Below are 21,621 nucleotides of genomic sequence, written 5' to 3' on the forward strand. Positions count from 1 at the left end.
CTCGGACAAAAACACTCCCAAAGCTGGTAGATGGCTACATTTAAAGGGTCAGTGCACTCAAATTATAGAAGAAGTGGTCATGCGAACAGTTTCTGTGTGAAAGTGCCCAGATTTTTAAGACATCCTCATCTGAAAACTTCTGCTACAATTCCAGTATAATAGAGAACAATGTCATTTGGAAAGCAAGGCAATTCTTGGTTGGTTGGTTGGTTGTTTGGGATAATCTACAGACTCACTGTAAACTCTTTGTAGGGACTATTTCTGCAGTAGAAAGTAGTTCCAGTGAAAGTTAGTGTTGAGTTCATTCAGTGGCCTTTTTTTTTTTTTTTTACAGGATTTGAGCACCACAAAGTAAATTATATTCAGCTCCACTGTATTGAAGTTACAGCAGAAAACACAGACACATTTACCTCAAAATCAAACGCTCTAAATGACCAGATGTCACTTGAGGAAAGAGAAAGTTTTGTCTTTGGTAATTTTTCTGCTACAGCATTGAGGAGAATTTGGAGTCAGACAGTCCTGATCAGCTGCTCTAAGGTTTAGACATATCAGAAAATCAGTCCCTATAGGAATTAGGGTTGTAACTAATCATTGTTTTTATTATTGATTTATCTACCTTTTATATTCAGGAATAATCATTTGATTTATGAAATGTCAGGAAATCGTGAAAATTGCCTGTTGAAAGTGCATTGACGTCTTCTTGTTGCAAAAGTGGTGCTGAACCCAAAGGCAGTGATTTTACTGTCATGGACTGATAGAAACAGGAAATATTCACCTAAACCAGTGAATTACAACCATCTCTGCTTCAGAAATCACTTTAACGGTTGATTATCAAAATCGTAGCTTATACATTTTCTGTTGACTGACTATTTTGTTAATTAACTAATTATTTCAGCTCTAATATGAATATTACTTTAAACTTTTTTTTATCCCACAAAGACAGAGGAATGCCATTGTAAGTTGTAACCCAGGTATTTTCAACTCAGACTGGTTTCATGTTAAAAGTGGCATCACCCTGTATAAGGAGACACAGACTGGTGTTGATAAAGTGTAAATTCATGGACTCTGTATTGATTGTTAAAGCAGGAGAGTATGAAAGGTGGATTTTAGAACTTGTACTTTTTGAAGTAAAGGATAACGGTAGCTGCTAAAACATAGTGTAACCATAGTACCAGTAGCAGTGGGTAAAATCAGTCAGCAAACAGAATCAGTGATGTCAGTTACGCAGCAATATCTATCTGAAGTCATCATAAGCTACTGGTCATACCAGACCAAGTAAGGCTGTAATGGCAAAACAATTTTTATTGCTTATGAATTAAACATTTCATTTTGAGGAGGAAGAATATGTCATTTCTTTTTTTCCTGTTACTGAGTCAGCCAAACCAATATGTCACTGGGCTCCAGTTTTTGAATACCTTCTGTCAAAGGAGGAGGTGAGGTAAGCAGTACTGCCAGCCAATCAGAGTAAGGGCTGGTGAATAATACTTCCAACTGGCCTGTGTCAGTAGAGGCTGGCCTGGAGCTTTGAAAAGCACAGAACTTTTGGTAAAAGGAGACAATCTTTGGTCAAGATCATGTGTAAAAAAAAAAAAAAAAATCATGCCACCAGTGTGCTTCATTGACACTCAGTAGTCAAACAAATACCGTGTATAAACACCAAAAGGTGATACCTTTAGCACAGACAGTTTAACTGCTCGTCATCACGCATTGTGCGCCCACAGAAACCAGGATTTCATTAGTTAATTTATTCTTTGTGCTGTGGATCCTGAACCCAGTGTTTAGCACAGCCAGCCGAGCCTCTTCCCACACCCAGATCAGATGGACCCTGTGGTTCTCTGCAGTATTATAGTGCTGGGCAGTGTCCAAATCTGAGAAAAACAACATGGGTAAGACTTAATCATTAACAGTCTGAACACATAACAGTGTACCCCACAGCCTCCTCTCCTCTCATGGTATTCATAAAGGAGAAGTTAGGGGAGAAGCAGTGCTAAGTAAAACCTCTGCACCAGCATTATTCCTCTAAGTCCTTTTGTGACCTGCGTGACTTGGCCAACTTTTATCATTTCTGCCCCCGAGGGAACAGATGTCACCTGCTTAAATGACTGGAGACCTGTTTCTTTAATTTCCATGATAATGAAGGTCTGGATGCGTGACTTCTACATTCTTATAATTTACAGGATAAGACACCTTCCTAATTCAAACTGCTTCCCTAACACTAGACATATGTTGCATCTTTCCTTCATGAGTTATGTTTTGTCAAATATCTGCTTTGGCTGCCAGGTTTGTAAGTTCTTAAATCCTTTCTTCTTGAACCCTCCCAGATGCTCTGAGATTCACAAAACTTTTAAAAAGCACTGTTTTACCTTTTTGTTTCATAGCTTCCAAAGCATTGATCACCGCTGAAATTGAACTGTAACACTAAATTAGCTGTTTGGAAAAGGGAAAGCAGCAGCGGGAGCAGCAGAATGGCAGCACATTAGTTCTACAGGCCTGTAATTGTGTATGAAACGACCTTTAGCTGTTAACTGTGGCTGTGCAGCTCACAGAAAACAGCACTAACTGGAGAAAATGGCTACACAGCTGCCACTGTTATTGGATTTACTGTCCTTGCTATTCCAAACAAAACACAAATATCTGGAAAGGTGTTGCAAGCCTTTTAATCACTTCCTGTGCTCTTATTACAAACACAACAGGCCTTTTAATGTGACTTTCTTTTATTGGTCCAGGTTTAAAGCTTTTCTTATGCAAAGCAGCAGTCCGGAGTATTTTTTCACTCATTCAGTAAATTGATCATCTGAGCCCTCATCTAGATTAAAAGGGTTCAGAGGGTATAGCACCGTGTTATTACCATTGCTAACACTTAAAGAGATTGCATTTTCTGGGAACGCAAGTGCCTCAGTTTGTGTGTCTGCATTTATTTATTTCTTCCAGAGGCTCCTGCGCTCCGCTGCTGCAGCTGCTGCTGTAAACCTCTCTCAATTGAATGTAAATGAAGATGAAGACGGTTCAGTTCTTGTTTTGCTCCTCTCTGCCCACTCACTGCTTTCCACTGCCTCTGGGCATTGTGTCTGTTTGTGTGTAGCTGTTTGAGTGTGTGTTTAGGTATGTGAGCATGACCTTGGCTTGTGTGACTGTATTAGAAGACAGTCCACATTCTCCTGGGTAGATCTTGGTGTGGTGCCTGGATATGACACACACACACAGACACACACACACACACACCGACACTGACTGATCAGCACACAGAACAGGACAGGGTTGATCTGTCTTTGGGTGTCAGGGCTCTTTCTGTTTGTCCTCATCTTTACACAACTGTCCTGCACCGTATAGATACAGCTGTATTTAATTTTTACTGCTTTCATTTCTCACCTTTCTTTTTTCCACTGAAACGCACTTTGAATTTTAAAAAGGAGTTGCTCAGTTTAATCAGATTTTTCACAGGTTATTTTCCCAGGCATGCAGCAGAAGTTTCTCCGTCGCCTGTTGCAAGATTTATTTGCACTTAAATATTAATTTCTTTCATCCAGTTTTGCCTTCCCTAACTATGTGTTGTCACATGGTCCTTCTGTATATATAAATATTATATATATATATATATATATATATATATATATATATATATATACACACACACACACACACACACACACACACCAACAAACACATTATATGCAATGCATTTCAACATTTTACACCATGAACATACTGCAGTATTGTTTGCTAGGTGCTCGTTGCAATCATACTATGTTATGTGTGTGTGTGTGGGTGGGTGGGTGTGTGTTTTTGCACGTTTTTACTATATGCTTACATAAGGCATGTGTGCTGCCTCAGCTTAAGCTCTGCAGACCTGACTAAGGATGTAAAGGAATTACCCTCCCACCCAGCCAAGTGATTAATTTTCATAAACAGTCATGACAACACTGAGTGTTACACACACTCATTCATATTCATTCACACACAGTGGAATAGACATTACAGTTAAGTTGAAACCTGACTTGACGTATTTAGTGTGTTACTCCCTGAAGGTTGTTCATATTAAACCATAGAGTGCATTACCACTTTATTGTATTGTTAGATTGCAGATTTAATGCATTTAATTTGTTCTACATAAGTGAGTGTTGACTTACATGTTAAGTTAGACCAAAGCTGGATCTTGTAAAGATGAAGGTTGAAAGCTAAGTGGAGCTTTGAGTTTAAATTATTTTGTCACAGGTTCCAGTCTCAAGTCAAAAGTTATTAATTTCAACCATAAATATTCTGTGTTTAGACAGGTATTGTACTGTAGAGTCATGACTATTGTAAGAATATAGTATGAGTATTTTATTGTATTATTGTACAATTATTTAAGTATTTATTGTATTAAAGTAATTCAAGGTTAAAATAGATGAAATTATGAGAAGCACATTTTAATTAGTTGTTGAAATAATGTTTTAACCTCTGTCCTTGGGAAGGTTGTTCACTGGCACCACTAATGCCCAAGTTCCTGCTCAGACCTGGTGTTAACATCTGTCTCAGGTGATCCCAGGTGATGTTCAGGTGTGAACACCCAAGATGAAGTGAGGATGCATTTCACTCAGATCACATTCGGATGTGGTCTGAGCCACATGTGACCACATTTTTTTTTTTTCCAAGTGTGTGAATGCAAATGCATCCTGGGCCCCTGCTCTCTCTCTCTCTCTCTCTCTCTCTCTCTCTCTCTCTCTCTCTCTCTCTCTCTCTCTCTCTCTCTCTCTCTCTCTCTCTCTCTCTCTCTCTCTCTCTCTCTCTCTCTCTCTCTCCATCTGACTGGCTAAACACAACAACACATACCTGTTTATTTGCATATGAAGCAGGAAGTGAGATCTGATTACAAGTGGTCACTCATATAGATGTATGCAGAGAACTGCTGACAGGGACTTCCTGTAGTCTTTCACACTTTTATGCATTTTGAATTGATGTAGATGTAAATATCAGTCACACACTCAGAGCTGCTTTTTGCTTTGGCAGATAATTGAGAGTATCAGATAAATTCCACTTTTAAATACAATAATATTTACTGTAGGAACAGAATTTTAAATATGTGAGAATCAGGTCTTTGCTGTTTGCACATGGTGGAAAAAGTGCACTTTGAGCAGGAGCTTCAACTGACTGAACGTCTCTCCCTCATATTTATGATCCTGTGCATTGGTTTTCTGTCGCTTATTCTGCAGTTGGTTCGTTTTCATTTGTATCCCTGAAATGATTTATTAGCTCAGCTTCTCCCTCTCATCCTTCTCTTCTGTCTGTAGTTCTCAGGAGACCCAGAAAAAGGCAAAACCAGTGTGCTGGTTCATACATTGTTGTGTTAACAGAACTGCCATCACATACTTGATCCATTCGCTGACCTCCAAGATGCTGCTGATGCATCATTTGTCACACTTTTATTTCCATGTTGCACAAGTTCTTTTGAATAGAAGTGAAAATGCTGTTTTTCTAAGAAGGACAACAAATGGCAAATGGAGTAAACAATAAATTGTGAAAGAAGAAGAACTAGATTGAAAAAAAAAACAGCGAGAAACAGTTTAGATAAAGGAGACACTGAGGAATGGGATGACAGTACAATAAGAAATTCTAACTTCACAGCCAGATATTGAGCAGAAGTTTTAGTAAATAATCTAAAATTTCTTGTCAGTATGAAAACCTCCCCAATAATTTCATGTCTCACTGCCTGAAGAGCCTAATTCAGGCCACAAAGGTTCCTCCAATGAATATATTCTGGTGGCTGAAAAGGCTCCGTCAGTGCTTCTTGGGGAAATCAAACTGATGCAATTTTAGAAATGTATCACCTTTTTAAAATTCATATGTTTTGTTATTTATTATAGCACTCGGGTAGCTAAGATTTGGGGGCATTTGCTGTTGTCAACTTTGCTGTTTTGATGGTTTGTTATTAGTATTTTGTGCTCTCGTCTGTGCACTGATGCAAACTGCTGAGGTACTGGGTAATGACTGGGTGTGACAGAGACACAGTGTCTTTGTCACTATCAGTATAAAAGTTGTGCTAGTTTTTCATGCCACAGTAATCCTGTTACTTTACATAAAGATTATCAGAAAGAGCTGAACAATAAGGTATAGATATTTTAATCTTAGAGAAAAGAGAGCAGTGTTTTTTTAAGGAACAGGTATTGACAGATGCCTGAGTGTTTGGAGATTGGTCCATCCCTGAACATTACTCAGTGTTTTGGTGCATGCAGCATCCTCTAGTATTAAAGTCCAGATTTGGTTGCACATATCAGGACATGTTAACACACACACACTCACACACTCACACACACACACACACACACACACACCAGTGTGTACACATGACCAAAAACTCTCCTGTAGCTCTGCGCCTTTGAGGCAGAATATAAAGACGTCCTCAGTCTTGATTTGTTTTGAGGTTTGTGTTTGTGTGAGAGAAGGTGAGAGTTTTATTTATTTCGTCTCAGCTGACCTCCATTTACTGAGGTATTCATTTAGTGATCTCGTTTCTCATAAAAGATCCCAAAACATACTAATAAATATTCACAAACTAAAGTGTTTACCTTTTTTAGTAAATAATGCATCAAAGAATAACAATGAGACTGAGCTGCTAACTCTTCACCTTGACTTTTACAGGTGCTGAAGGAAATTGCCTGTCTGCTGGATGATTAAGTCTGTTTTGTTGTGTTACTTTCAGAATTGCCAAGTCTGTGCTATAAAATTTCAGGGGTGTCTTTATGTGGGCACACGGAGGTTGAGCTCACACAGCAGCTTTTCTGATAATGAACCTCTACCTTTTCACCCTGCCTTTTATAGTCACTTTTAATCAACATAATGCCTGATCAGTATGCTCTGTAATTAAGTCTGGTTTATCTCGGCGCTGCCAAACCCATGCTGTTCTGGAAAAAACGTTTTAGGTCAGGGCTGTATCAACAGCCGCTCTGTGTAATAAAACATGTAAGAGAAAGAACTGAGCTTTGTTTTTGTGAAGCAGAACAGCGTTTCTCCTACTACTGAACGGCCTTTTTATATGTTCTTTTGTTTAAAGCAACACTCAAATTCAGCTGGAGAGTCTGTTACAAGGAAAGAGACACTGACCTGTGGAGCCTCCAGAACATAACTGAAGCCGGACGTTCATTCACACACTGACGTCTCACTGGTTTTTTTCTGTCAAAAATGTAAAAACCATTCAATGAGTGAGAGTCAGCGATAAACTGTAAAGTTCCTCCTCAATATTAAAACTGAGATGAAGATGCAACTTTTTGTCCTAGAGAGGTGCAGGGTTCAAAGATATAATATGTAACTTTTTCACATTAAAATGTAAAAAAATAACTTAACGGTAATGGTCCGTTTCATTCAGTCGCCTGAGATGGCATCATATCACCGATGTGCATGTGTCAGCGTTGTGGTTGCCTGCCAGAGGCCTCAAAAGAGAAACTGTTTTACAATACATTTTTTAGATCTGGGTCATTTTCAACCAAATAAAAGGGTTTTAGGGGTAAAAGTACTTTAACCAGATGAAGGATTTTAGTCCTTGCATGTCTGGATCTCAAGAAATAGCTGCTGGTGTGTTTGCTTTGGAGCAGAGGACACCTCTGTGGATAATTCAGATAATTCTGGTGAAAACCTCCTCTTAGATGCTGTAGTTTCTTCTCGTATATAAGCTGGGAACAGACCTGAAACTTGTCGATATCTAAAAAAAACACATCACATATAATATCTCTGCTAAAATAGAAAGGGACAGCTATGAGAGAGATCTGGCCTTTGTGATTTATGTCAGTCTGTGCAAAAAAGAGAAAAACGCTGGAGGATAAAAGTTTTGATGAGATGGTGAATGGAGATATGAAGCTGACTGTAGATGAAGTTTTTTTTGAGGGAGTCTATAAAATTATCTGTGTTTCCCATGTGGAGTTTGAACTGAACTTCCAGAGATGTCACTTCCTGGCCCTGTCCTCTGGCACTGGAGCACTAATAAGCCTAATGTGCTGAGCATGCTGTAATTACAGGTTCCTTAGAGGCCGTAAAATCTCCTCTGTGATGCTGATTGACACTAAACCTGTCAATCGAACCCAGCCAATTTTACAAACAGGCCTAATTATACTCATGAGATCAGACTGTAAATCTGAACGGACAGATTAACAGTTTAATCTGATGAGGTGTAGTTCTTAATTTTACACCACTTGTTACTTAAAGTTTTTATCTCAAACACCGCTGCCTATAGTTTGACCAAAGCTGCAGGGATGATGGAAGTTATTAATTATGCACTGGTTGTGTAACATAATTAAGTCTTCAAGGCGTCTCTGCTTCATTTTGTCATGTGCCGTAAAAGGGACAAAATGTTTTATCCAGAACCAAACTAAGATGAAAAGCCCTTCAGGAGCCGGCAGGATGTTTATGGATGTGCTCAGTGGTCCACCCAGCCCGTGGTCTCAGGATGACCCTGCTGTATGTTTCATGTTACTGAAGCTGATAGATTTCCAATGACAGGTTGTTGAACGCTGAGAGATGATATTAATCCAGATTTGGCTTCCATTCCTGAACACGACGCTGTTGCTAAAGCCTGATCTGGCACAGGTGCGTTATGGTATTGATTCCGAGTAAGTGTGAGATTGTCGATGCGGTGCGTGTGGCACATTGCCTCTTAGCTTTTGATTTATGGCAGCTGCGTTTCACAAGCAGCGATTTATCAAAGAAAAAATGAGCGAGGCCGCCGAAAACAAGCCCACTTCATTACTCAGACATCACATCACAGCCCCCTGCGCGACGGACTCGGCCTGTTAACAACAAGGGCTTATTAACAAGGTTAGCTGAGAGTGAGTGAGTGAGTGTGGTCAGTGAGAGTGTTGGTCTCGCAGCCGGGGCCAGTCGCTGTGTTTCATGTATGTTTCTCTGTGCATGTGTGACTCGTGTGGCCTCTCAACACATCCTCTTCTGGTCGTGTTTTGCTGATGGAGATGAGGCTGCGGCAGGTTAAATGTGTTTTTGTCAAACTCTCAATGCACAACTGAACTTTAACTCGCTGGATGAGTCATGAATCATCTGCTTTGCGCCGGCGTCTCCCTCTCTTCTCAGCTCCTTATTCATGCATAATCTCTGTCTCTCCCTCCTCCTCTCTCCCTCTCTCTCCCTCTCGCCATTCACTCGTAATCCCTCACACACTCATTTCCTGCATCTCTCCGTCCTCTCTTTTTCTTTGAGTGTCCATATCTCTGTTTCACTCACTGTCTGAGCTTTCAGTCACAGTCTTTGGTTCTTCTTGTCTCTGCCTCACGCACTCTTTTTTTCCATACAATGTCCCGTCATTAACAATGAATTCAATCTAGGCACCGCTTGCTGCTCATGGTGGCAGAATTGTTCTGAGGGCTTCTTTTAAGAACTTAACTATCTACATTTTTTTCAGCTCTCTTCGTTTGTACTGTTGTTGCCTCTTACAGTTAAAACACTTGAGAGCAGTTGAAGATAGGGTTATAGCTCTCTGTGACACCTCAAAGGAGAAACTTTGACTGTAGAACTTGATCTTGCGAGATGAAATGATTAAAATAAATCAAGCCTACATTTGAAAATCCAAAGCAAAACTAAAAGAACTGGAGCCTGACTGGTGGATGATGTGATATATGAGGCAGACATAACAAAATGAGACATTTTTGACTGAGGAATACTTCGTAAACCAAGATATTTCCCTGTGGAACAATAGACTTTTTGATCACAGATGGTATGAACAGTCAGAGTAAGATGGAGTACATTTGAAACTATATGAATGATTATAAAAAAAATACAACTAAAACTTACTGTTACTTTAGGAAAGTAAACATTTTTGTGCTGAAGTTTTTCTTTATTTACCTGCCAACATGGTCACAGCCTGGGCTGTAGAAACAGTGAGGACACAAGTCCAAGTCCCAGCTGGGGCCAGCCCTACAAACACGAATGTCGCTGACTGACTCAGTGACTGAGTGATGAAGTTACACCATTGGTCGGCCAGCTGAGTGTTGGAGTTTCCTCATTGGCCATTGGGCTTTCAAAATGATCTGGAGCTAACAAGCAGTGTTGCCAACTTAGCACCTTTGCTGCTCGATTAATCAACTTTTCAGACGTCTCAAAAAAAAGTCACCAAGCAACAAATGTGGTGACTTTTTGAATAAACCATAACAACTTCCCATAGGAGAGAGTCACTAGTATTGCCTGGCGAGCTCGAGGTTGGACCTTCCCTCCACAGGCGTGTCTCTCTATGCAGCTGAATGAGCTTGAACGTGAACGAGCTTCCAAGCAGTTGGTGATCGCTCTTATGATCATCCATGATCCATCAGCACAACCCCAATGGAATCAGTCCATAAAATATCCACTGAGGCTTGGTTTAAGCTGTAGAGTGTAGACCGTCCCCAGCAAACTCAGTGTCTTCAGTGGTGTCACTGAACTGAGTTGTCACAAGCTGCATAAAATCTGGGGCCCCTCAGGGGCTCACCTGGTAGAGCGTGTAGCATTCAAGCTTAGTTCTGACTGCAGCGGTCCGTGGCCCGAATCCAACCCGCGGCCCTTTGCTGCATGTCATCCCCCCTCTCTCTCCCCAACTTTTCTGTTTCTCTCTCACTTTACCTACAGATAAAGACATAAAGAGCCAGAAAAAATAATAAAAAATAAAAAAGAAGCTGCATAGAATCTGTCCATTATGTGGCTACATTACTAATAGGATGGCAATGGTAGCTTTACAGGTACCAGACAATTCATTCTGGTCTATTAATGCAGCTGCTGGTGGAAGATCTTGGCCTCTTGACCTTTTTCTTCAATGACTTTCTCATAGTGTGATTGTTCACTGTTGCTGAAAAATGATAAGTGAGGAGCAAGGCAGATGCATTTTGATCCCGAGGTGCTGATGTAAAATCATTGCCTGTTGATTTTTCAAAGAGACGCAAGGGCAGATTTTAATTTAATTCTTATCTCAGTTTTAGATTTGTCCTCCAAAAATTGATTAATGCTGACCCCCACAACACAGAATGAGTGAGTCTTTTTTTTTTTTTTTTTTTTGGCAGAAAAGTTTTGCCTCATGTTTGAGTCCTTGATCCATCTTTACTTTTTCTCATTTTTTATTTTACTGGTGGCAGATCACTGTTTCATGTGTCACTGGTCTCTGCTTAATTTCTGCCAGCAGAGTAAACAATTGCATCTCAATCTCAGCTGCCTCCGAGGGTACGAATAAAACAAAACACACCTCTTTTGTTTAATTGTATTATAGCTATTGTAATAGACCTTCCACTATGTTGTGGATTGTCACTTTGAACAGGAAGGGCAGCCCCCTTAAAACACAAGATGAGAGGTTTTCTGTCAGCAGTGTTTGTAGTCAGATTTATTTTGCCGTAAACCGTCTTTGACTGCTTTCATGTTGGGCTTGTTTCTCTTATTCCGAGAGCTGATCTATCTGAGGCAGCTGTTGGAAACAGTTGATAGAGGTGTATCTGAGCTGTCATCTCGGTGCTGCTTGGGGATTTGTCAGCTAAAGCCAAGTCAGCCAGGCTCACTTTCACTCACTCTCAGCTGAGCTTCACTTCTGGCAGGATATAATGTTTCTTTTTAACACTGCCTACATTTTTTTTTTTGAATCATATTCAGTTCCCTGTAGGCAGCAGTTTGGCACAGCACAAGACCTTTTCCTTTGTTTTAGACATAGAAGAAAGACTCTGTTGGGGGACTGATTTTTATCACAGTAGCTGGAGGTTTTGAGGAGGGAGTGGTTGTGTGATGGAAGGGTAAAGACAGAGTTGAAAGAGGAGGCAACTAAAGGGTTTCTGCAAAGATCAGTCAGATGGGAGCGGTCAGTTTTCTCCCAGTAGATGACATGGGCTGATAATAGAGACTCTCTGTGTTTGTTGACATAGACACGTACAGAAACACATTAAGCTGTGGCTGCCCCCCCTCGCCCCACCCTGCCTGACTTTTCACTGCCTTTTTTTTCTCTTGTGCATGTTGTTGCCTTATTCCTGAGCGTTTTCCAGCCAGTGCCTCTGTCAGTCTGAGTTGTCACAGGAAGATCCACATCATTTGCTGTCTCAGTGGGGACGTGCAAAGCTACTGTCGATGCTAACTCGTGCCCGCGTGTGCGTCACAGTAAATGTTTTTTAATGTGTGGGCAGTGGTCTGCTTCTACCGTGAAGCTGGAGAAAATACTGACCTGTTCGATAAGCTGACCATGTGGACCTCAGATATTTGCAGCAGCACACTGGAGCAGATATCAGGCAGAAAGTGTTCAGTTCTGTGTGTGTGTGTGTGTGTGTGTGTCTGTGTGTGTCTGTGTGTGTGTGTGTGTGTCTGTGTGTGTCTGTGTGAGTCACTGCAGATAGCCATGTCTGGTATTTTGACAGTCTGCTAAGCAGGATTGACAAAGACTCCATCCATACCACAAGACCTCAGCTCGTCTGGCTCCCGGAGAAGAGGCCAAAACAAATACCACAGAAATGTCACCGAGTTTATAAACGACACCCCTGTTTTCGAGTACAAAAACACACACAGACACACAAATATGCACGTTGATACAAAACGAGCACACTCAAACGGACACACACTGGGACTGAGACCACTGGGTCATTTGCATAATCTTCACCTAATTTCTTGCTCTTGCTCTTGTTGTCCATTGTCTCACTGTAATAAACCTCTCCAAATTTCTATCCACTAATTGCCTAATTAGGAAGCTGCGGTGCCTGAGGTTTCTGTTACTTCCTGTAGCCACTTGACATTTCAAGTTCACTGCATTGAGCAACGTCAAGTGTCAATTCCTTCATTAACCTTCAAAATTCAGCCATACAGCCTCTTTATTTTTGAACAATCTTGAAAAAGTAAAAGAATGTGACACAATTTTAATGGTAATCACTTAACTTATTGAGATGTAATGAGGCTTTTAGAACTCTTTGGAAATATCTCAGCATGACGACACTTAAATAAGTTCTTTACAGTTAAGATGAGGGAAACTTTGCAACAGAGGGCAACCAGTCCCCAACCTGAACAATTGAACAACCAGAACCAATCTTTTTTTTTCAACCCTCTGATACGACCCATAGCAGTGTCTGCTGAAATAGCCTACAGCGGCAGGCGTACCAGACTTGATTGTCATGGTTACAGTAATACAAGTGTACTTTACCAACAGCAGTGTACCTACCTTCACTGCCGTGGTTGCTATAATAATGGTCATGTTTTGGTTAGGTACAGGAAAAGATGGTGATTTGGGTTAAAATAGGTACTTCCTCAACATTAGACCAACAAATCTTACAAATTTTAGCATTTTAAAATCTGTATTATCGCTGGTATTCTATAATCTATGATGAACATAGTGGCCAAATTTATAACTACTCTGGTACTAGTTACATTGACAAAACAGACAGGCCTACAAAATTAGCAGTCTGATGGTTTGCATGAGGATTGAGTTCCTGTCTATGAGTATACAGAAATAGTTCTTTACAATAAAGAAACTTTTTGCAAAGGAGAGCCTTGCTTCTTCAAGCTTGTGTGCACTGGTTTGTAGTCGGAGCAGCCGGCAGCAGACAAGGCTTTTTCTTAGCACTTTTCAAAGCGTATTGATCCATCTCTTTGTCAGGTTACGCAGCGATCAGGTCTGAAGTGAAACGCAGAGGCTGAAAGTATAGTTTCGTAATAATAACTTGTATTGTCATCGCTTGCTCACAGTGGACGCAAACCTCCGGCCCCTTTGGAAAAACCTCCTCACTAACTTCTGTAGACTCTTGAAGAAATGATACCTTTCAGAGATGTAGAGTGTTTGTTGAATATAACCAACACTGCTCTTAGCTTCTGTTTTGTTTCTCAACATGACATTTCCCAGCATCTTGGTTTCAGTCTTGTCATCAGCGGAGTTGTATCTGTCCAGCTGTGTTCTTTTGTCATCATAAATTAGATCAGCTCTGGCGCTTAACTCATCCAGTGTTCTCCTTCATGCAGGTTATCGTGTATTATCTCTTTTGTTCTCTCTTTTGCTCCCAAACTTATTTCTTCCTATTTACGTGCTCTGCAGGATATTGTAAATCTTCTCACTGTCATTGGTACCCACTCTCTCCGTACCAGCGGAACTCTATTTTTGTCTCAAACTTAGTTCCCCCTGCATCCTCCTTTCAAACAAGAAAATGTTTGTTATAATAGTATTACCTCCTCTGTTTCCTCCTCGCGCTGTTTTCATTTGAAGTATTATTTTTGCTGGGGAAGTTAACCTAACTTTCAATGTGTGTCACTGAGCTTCTTGTCCCATATTCCCTTATAAATAATAGAGAAATCTGTGAGGAAGTCTGTACTTGCCAGCTTATTTAAACATTTGATAGTTGATCCCCCCCCCCCCCAGACAAATCACAACTTTCTTAACCTTTATATATTTTTGTCACATGGAAACTCCAGAGAAACAGGCTTTGTGCCGATTTTGCATCTTAAAATACATTTAGAAACATTGCCAGGCTCTGATTCTGTTTTGCATCATAATCTTTTTTTTTTTTTTTTTTTTAACGTCTGACCTATTTTATTTTCTATTTCAGGATATTCTATGTGTCTCATGACTCCCAGGATCTGAAGATCTTCAGCTACATCGCCAGAGATGGACAGAGCAATGTCTTCCGCTGTAACGTCTTTAAGTCCAAGAAGAAGGTACGGCAGCCTGCAAGAGTTTTACTCTTCCTCCTTTTGACCAGTGATGAACCCCTGAAATGTTATATGAATGCAGAGCCTGATTCAGGGTCGAGGGCTTGAGAAATGTTGCCTGACTCTGACTCTGTGTTGACTGGATCCAGTTGGATTTAGACACAAATACCAAACTCCAGAAACCTTCAGTGACCCTGTCTGAAACAGAAAACTCTGAAGGGATTTCATGTAAGGCATCTAGATATTTGATTGTTTTTGGTCTGTTGTGACTGATTTTACTTTTATCAAAGAATTTGCAGCTCCTGCGATTCAGATATGGCCATACTGTGTTTTCAATAATATTTCGATTAATTGATCAGCCCTGATAGGAACTGAATTAGATTTGACAAATTTAGTGTACGAAAAAAAAGACTTGTTTTTATTTCTTGTTGTATAAGTGACAGAATTTGTGTTTCTGCACATGTTGCAGAAGCCAACTCATCAAACTTTGTTTCTGTATCATGGCGAGATGGAAAAAGCCAAAGTGTGTCATTCTCAGGGTTTTTACTGTCTGTTAGTCGCACAGTGTTTAGAGGAATTCCTCCGCCTGTCTTAAATCATGTCACTGTCTGAGTCACATCCTGACAACCTCCAATAAAGAGACATGCGGCTGTCGAGCAGCAGTGAAACCTCCCGGCACCGCGGGCTTGACAGCGATGAGGTCTGAGGAACTAGCTGTTAGTGCATTTGGGGAGGTTGTGCCGCTGCAGAGCTGAGCTGAGCAGAGACGAAGTGAAAACAGTTGTGTCCAGTTGTGTGACACAGTTAGTTAGAAAATGTGCTCTCGTTTTGTTTCTCTTTAGCTGCCAGTTTGTAGAAGTTAATGCTTAAGTCCAGGGGTCAGCTGGGTGAAGCACACACTGCCTCATTATCTGTAACAGACAGAGCGACACTGAAGCATGAGCGCGCATGCGCACACGCACACGCACACACACATGCGTGCAGGCACACACACACACACACACACACACACAGGCATATCTGTTCAGAAGGCAAAATGGAAAGTGACACATTCCAAAATTCTCAGGGGTAGCAGTGGCCCTTAAGCCATTAAGCTGGAAATATACTGTGTGTGTGTGTGATGTTTTTCATAGTATAGTGGTGAAATGGGATATATTAATTTTAATGAAAAACTTCATTATGTTTTGTGGCAGAAAGCAGCTGCCATTGTTTCAAACAGCAATAACTGAGTTTTAAGACAGTATGTTTCTGAGGTATGTTTTGTTGTAGGTGGGGAAATGTTTCTGTTGTGGCTGTCTGGTGATTGACAGAATGGGGGCAACCTGCGCTATGAAAGCATTCGCACTGGTGCAGCAACATAAAGTTACCAAAACAAAGAAAAGTTCATTTGGCTCAACTGTGAGGGATGTTTGTGGCCACTTGGGGGAATCACAACAAGCTGTAAACACACTAACATAGTACCTCTTCACAAAGGTGATACAGCAGAACATGGAAGCTGTTGCCTATTTACTCATCCAGCAGACATAGTGCAGTTATTTTAATTACGAATTTGGAATCATTTGAAAACATGGCAGATAAATCCAATATTCACTCTCCTTTCAGCTCTTTTTTTCTCACTCTAGCTCTTTAGCAGCTCAACACTCCACTGTGTTCACCTGCTAACTGCAAACTACGTCTGTCTGTCATTTACTGCTGGTCAGGTACAGTACAGTGAGTTTAGTGAAAACAGCTGTGACTGGAAACAAGGTTGATGTGAGTGGTAATAATGAACCAAACAGGGAAATTTTAAGGCTGGTGAACCAAAAACAATGAGCTCAAAGACACCAAAAAGCTCAGCACAGCAAAACTGAGGAATATTTGGTAACAATTTACTTGAAGTCTATTGATCGTGTATAATCAACATTCAAAGTATTCATTAATGTGCAGTATTTATCAACAGTTACAACTGTTTTACTATATTGTCTCTCACTATCTGTTTATACAGCACCATCCACTTATGGGTGTCTATAGCAGGACTTACAGCTGTTAATAAACACAAATCAACGACATTATAAGTATGTTTTAAACTAGGGCTGTCAGGATATCAGATTTCTACAACATAACAATAATATTGGGATATCTATAGAAGATTTAAAAAATGATAATGTTTCTATCAGTCAAACTCATCTTTCCTTTTGTTAATTGTGTGTTTTGTTTCTTCTTTGGCAAATACAAATGTAGCGAGGTAGAGAGAGAGTCCGTGACCTTAACTGTGCAAAAGCGAACAAGGACTTAATGGATACTGAAAAGGAAAACTGATGAGCTGATAAACAAAGGATCCACAAGGCTATTGATATTATCATGTGTGTATTAAATAACACAATATCAATATATCATTCACAACTATCATGATTGTCATCAATACTGATTTATTGCAACACCACTATTATAAACCATTTATTAAGTGTTTATTGACTGATTACAAGTGACGAATGGGAGTCTTTAAATTTAAGTGTCCCCTCAGATCTATCTGAGGATTTGTTAGAACAAATGACACCTTTCATTTAAACCATTGCGAATATAAAAAAACGTATCAATGCAGCTTTAAATATAACGGTACAAACATACATAAAATAAAACATTAGTTTGAAACAGTCTTCATACATATGCAATATAATTCTGTCTTTTAACACATTGTGATCATTTCTGAACAGCAAAGTTTCAGAAATTTGACTGAGCGAGACAAAAAGAGAATGAAACACTACCATAATGAAAAAGGGATATACATATCAAACATGCAATAAAAATGTCATCTGAGGCAGTGTGTGGTTTGGTGTGAGTGTGTTTTGACGTGTGGAAGGTTGTGAGTGTGAGATTGAGTACAAGATTAAGCAGACTTTATTTCCCTCTTAACTACCAGCAGTGAAAGAATGGCTGCGCTTTAAATCACAGCGACATAAAAAGACTTTAGTGGCCTATCACTTCTCACACTCAGACAGGCTGTGTCCCCCTCTCTCTCCCATTCTCCCTCATGCTCTCTCGCTCTTCCCTCTTTCTTCCTCGAATCGACAGTTTAAAGGAAGCTAATGAATGACCTGGCCTCTGATAGAACTGGAGAGGGAGTGATCAGAGAGCAGGGAGTCTTCATCAGAATACTGAATGAGATCAGATGAAACGCTGTTGACCCCATGGAGGGAAATTTCAGCTTTACAGCAGCAAATCTAAACAAAAATCAGACAATACATAACAAGATGAGAGCAGAATATAAAAGGACATAACTATATAAATACACAATATACTATATACAAAACAAAGAAAGATTCAGGACCTGAGATGTAACTGCATCAAAGTGATGGTGCATTAATATATAAACACAGAGCACAGAGTTGAGCAGTTCAGTGTCCACAGACATGGCACATTACAGTGATAATAATTATTACACTGGTAATAATGAAAGGGCACGTGTGAGACCTGTCTGCGAGCAGTGCTGACGGCTGTCGCAGAGTCTGACCGCTGCAGGGGCAAAGGATCTACGTGGGTAGAGCAGCCTGTTGCCGTAGTAGCTGCCCAGGGTACACAGGAACCTGTACAGGGGGTGGGAGGTGTTGTCCAGGATGACCTGAAATCTAGCCATCATCCTCGTCTCTCTCCACTTCCACGGTGTCCAGGGGGGCAGCCGAGGCCCTGCGGGCCAGTTTGTTCCGCCTCTTTTTTTCCAGCAGTGCGACTGCTCCAGCAGACAACAGCAGAAAAGATGGCTGATGCCACCACTGCAAATCCCTGAGTTGGAGTGCGGATTTACGCCGGGTGATTAATAAATATCACATTTTTATTAATATGTCTGTGCACTCTGAACAAATGATACTGATTCTGAGGTCCGCCTTCCACCCTGCTGTCTATAACCACAGCCCCCTGTCACAGTCATGGATCCTTAGAGTTTCTGTTTATACACAAGAAACACAAAGATCAAATGGGACATAAAATTTACACACATTTAGCACGTTCGTGATCCCCAGGGGATGAAGCCTGTCTGTGATCTTTCATCCTCAGGTCAGATTCTCAGTTTTATGCCAGTGCTGAGCGTTGGGATTAAAGACGTAAAACATAAAACCCAGTTATGGTGTTTTAAACCTGATAATAGACTACAACACAAAACATCCAATCACTGCTGCTGAGTGGAAGCCTTGTAGCTGCCAGATGTGCTTTTATTATGTTGTCATTGTAAGTATTATACTGACAGGCCACACATTTTATTTATTTATTTTTCTTAATAAGGAAAGTTATGCAAATGCACTTAACACCCACTACATTGAAATCATAAAAACAACGAATAATGGCGTTAAAAACATCTTTTGGTCTTTTATTTATTTATTTGTCTAATGGTTATGATGGATAAGGGCTCATCTCTCCTCCACAGCTGGTTGATGAGATGGAGGGAGAGCTGTGGTTATTGTGTCAAGTGTTAATTGAGTTCCCTCTCCCTGGATAGATGCCCTCCAACCATACGCTGTCATTCTGTGTCAGCTAATGGCTTCAAGATGACGAGTTTAATCTTCTGCCTTCGAGGATGATTACAAAGCCCAAATGATCCCGAAATACTTTATGAACATTTTTTATTTTTTGAAAAATTGCTCAAAGATAATTACATCTGAAAATACTGAGTGAGCTACATGATAGATAAAAGCAGTCATGGTCTAAAACGATGTTGTGAGGTGGTGTAAAAATGTGAGCTGGGTTTAGATAGTAAAGAGTGTGTGTGGGTAAAGCTCCAGGACTGGGCCTGTGACAGAAGCTGAGAACCAATGGTTTCATTATTGACACCGATATAAAGTGACATGAGGCTGTTTCTAGACAGATTGATGGTAAGGACTTTTTTCTGGACACAGCTTGGTTAAGATATTTGGATTTAATAGCCTTTCAGCAGTTTGTATTGAATAACCATATATCAGTGAAATGATCTGTCTGTCTTAAGCTTTTATTCTCTTTCTCTGTCTTATTTTTACTCTCTCTATCTAATTTATCCTCTTTGTCAAGGCTGTGGTGCTTTTACAGCAGAGGCTGAATTCAGTCATTATTGAGCATGTTATTGTATACATAGTGTATGTGTGTTTTGTGTTTGCATCATATTGACACAGCAGGTGAGTGGTGTGCTGTATCGATCATGAGGTGTCAGAAGTCAGATGTAAACACAGGCAGAAGTCAATACTGTTTTATTGGTCGTGTGTACCTTTTATGAAACATGATAAAGTCTGTCGTACTCTCCAACGTCTCTGACTCTTTCTCTTTCACTGATTAGTCAGACCATCTGAGGTGGAGGGGTAGGTTGAGTCTGGCATTTAGGTGAACTGCAGGACACACCTTTAATATCTGGATACACTCCAGCCCAAATACCGTGATTTACGATGTTATGCTGCCACTAAACAACACTTCAAAGTTTAATTTTTCGTTTGTCACATGCCAGAGTTCAATATACAGTATGCAAAGCGGTGAAACTCAGCAGCAGGGCAGACAATGCAAAAAAAAAAACTAATAAAAATCTGGTTTTTATATCATGAAAAGTATCAAATTAATGGGAAATATCATAATATTTAGTATTATTGAATATTGGCCCAGGCCTATTATCCAGCCTGCTGTCTACTCAGTCATCTACACCTGAACCCTGTCTATGAGAACAATAGACCCCGACCATCATCATCTTCTATACCTGTTTTTTCTGTCCCAGTGTTAACACATGTAGGCCACCACATCTACACTCAAATTCACACTGCAGTTCCCACTTTTCCTGACCTGCCTGTGTTGTCACTGTGGGAGGAAACAGAAGTATTAGGCTTACAGGTCACACTGGCTGAGGCAAACATTTTGACATTTCAACTGCTTAGTGAATTATTTCACACCAATTTCTTTAATGCAACCTGTCAAAATGTCTTATTAGTTCATCTGAATGGGTCAGTGCACCTCAACCCCTCATCGCTACCCTCCTTCTGACCGTGGTGGGATGAGCTTAAAAATGCTGTCCAGCTGTTCATTTAATCAAACAAATCCAGGAAAGAAGAGAGAGAGAGACAAAAGGTGGAGAGAAACAGAGAGGAATAGAAACTTTTATTTTGTAATTATTCAGCAGTGTATGGAGCTAAACTGGAGTCTCTGCTGCTGTGACAGCTGTTACACATGTTCAGCAGACCTGCTCCATATGCTGCTCTGCTGTGTTACTGGTGTAGGCTCCGTACCCAGGTCTAGTTTGAGGGCATAGTGTGTGACAGTGTGTGTATGTTTGTATGATGTTCTCTGGCTTTGTGCACAGACTGGAAATTGAGCTAATGGTTCAGAAGAGTCACTGAGGCATCATGAATTCATTTCTTCTCACTTCACCTACCTCATGCTCACACACACACACACACACACACACACACACACACACACACACACACACACACACACACACACACAAACAAACGTGTCCATTGATTAGTACTTATTTTACCCACAGTTCTCTCACACACTCACACTCTGCCCAGTATTATTTCTCCCACTAAAGCATTCAAAGCAAGCACAGTGTTTGAACATCAGGTCCGTCTGTCCCCTGATCATTAGAGTTTCACCACTGTCTCGCTGATGAAAGTAAAACTCTGCTGCTGCTTTAAGTTGGATCAGGTTAGTGGGAGCAGAAATAAACCAGAGGTAGCCATCGCTGTGGTACATGCGCAGAGTAATGGATGCATAAGTTGTAGAGAGATGGGGTGAATATGTAAACACAGAAAACAAGAGAGAAGACACATTAATGTGCTCATCACCGGAAGAGAGAGTCAGAGAAAAGGCTTTAATCAGAAGTTACTCCCCTGCCATCCTCCTCGTTGTTTACCCTGATTTTTGTGGATTGCATTATATTCCCTTTTGTCTCTTTGCTTGTGCCAAAACTTCCAAGAGGGCAGAGAAAACACAGCTGAACCTCTGTGGGTAATCTGGGATAAATAATGCATCACGCTTTCTGACTGTTGGTCCTATCTGCTACAGAGATCCAGCTCTCTGGCAGCTTGATATATAGAG

General features: G+C 40.5%; 1 protein-coding gene across 3 annotated transcripts in view; it reads left to right on the forward strand.

Annotated features, from left to right (window-relative positions):
- Window positions 1-21,621, forward strand: part of LOC139626127 (carboxyl-terminal PDZ ligand of neuronal nitric oxide synthase protein-like) — a 178,876-nt gene that overhangs the window by 83,021 nt on the left and 74,234 nt on the right. For all 3 annotated transcript variants that reach the window (XM_071486351.1, XM_071486350.1, XM_071486349.1), the window contains exon 5: window positions 14,496-14,604. In XM_071486351.1, coding sequence (XP_071342452.1) covers window positions 14,496-14,604 — 109 coding nt within the window. The remainder of the gene's footprint in view (window positions 1-14,495; window positions 14,605-21,621) is intronic.

The sequence above is a fragment of the Trachinotus anak genome, unplaced genomic scaffold (genome assembly GCF_046630095.1).
Source record: "Trachinotus anak isolate AG129_WGS33_773 ecotype Australia unplaced genomic scaffold, CSIRO_AGI_Tana_v1 ptg000010l, whole genome shotgun sequence".
Lineage (NCBI taxonomy): Eukaryota > Metazoa > Chordata > Actinopteri > Carangiformes > Carangidae > Trachinotus > Trachinotus anak.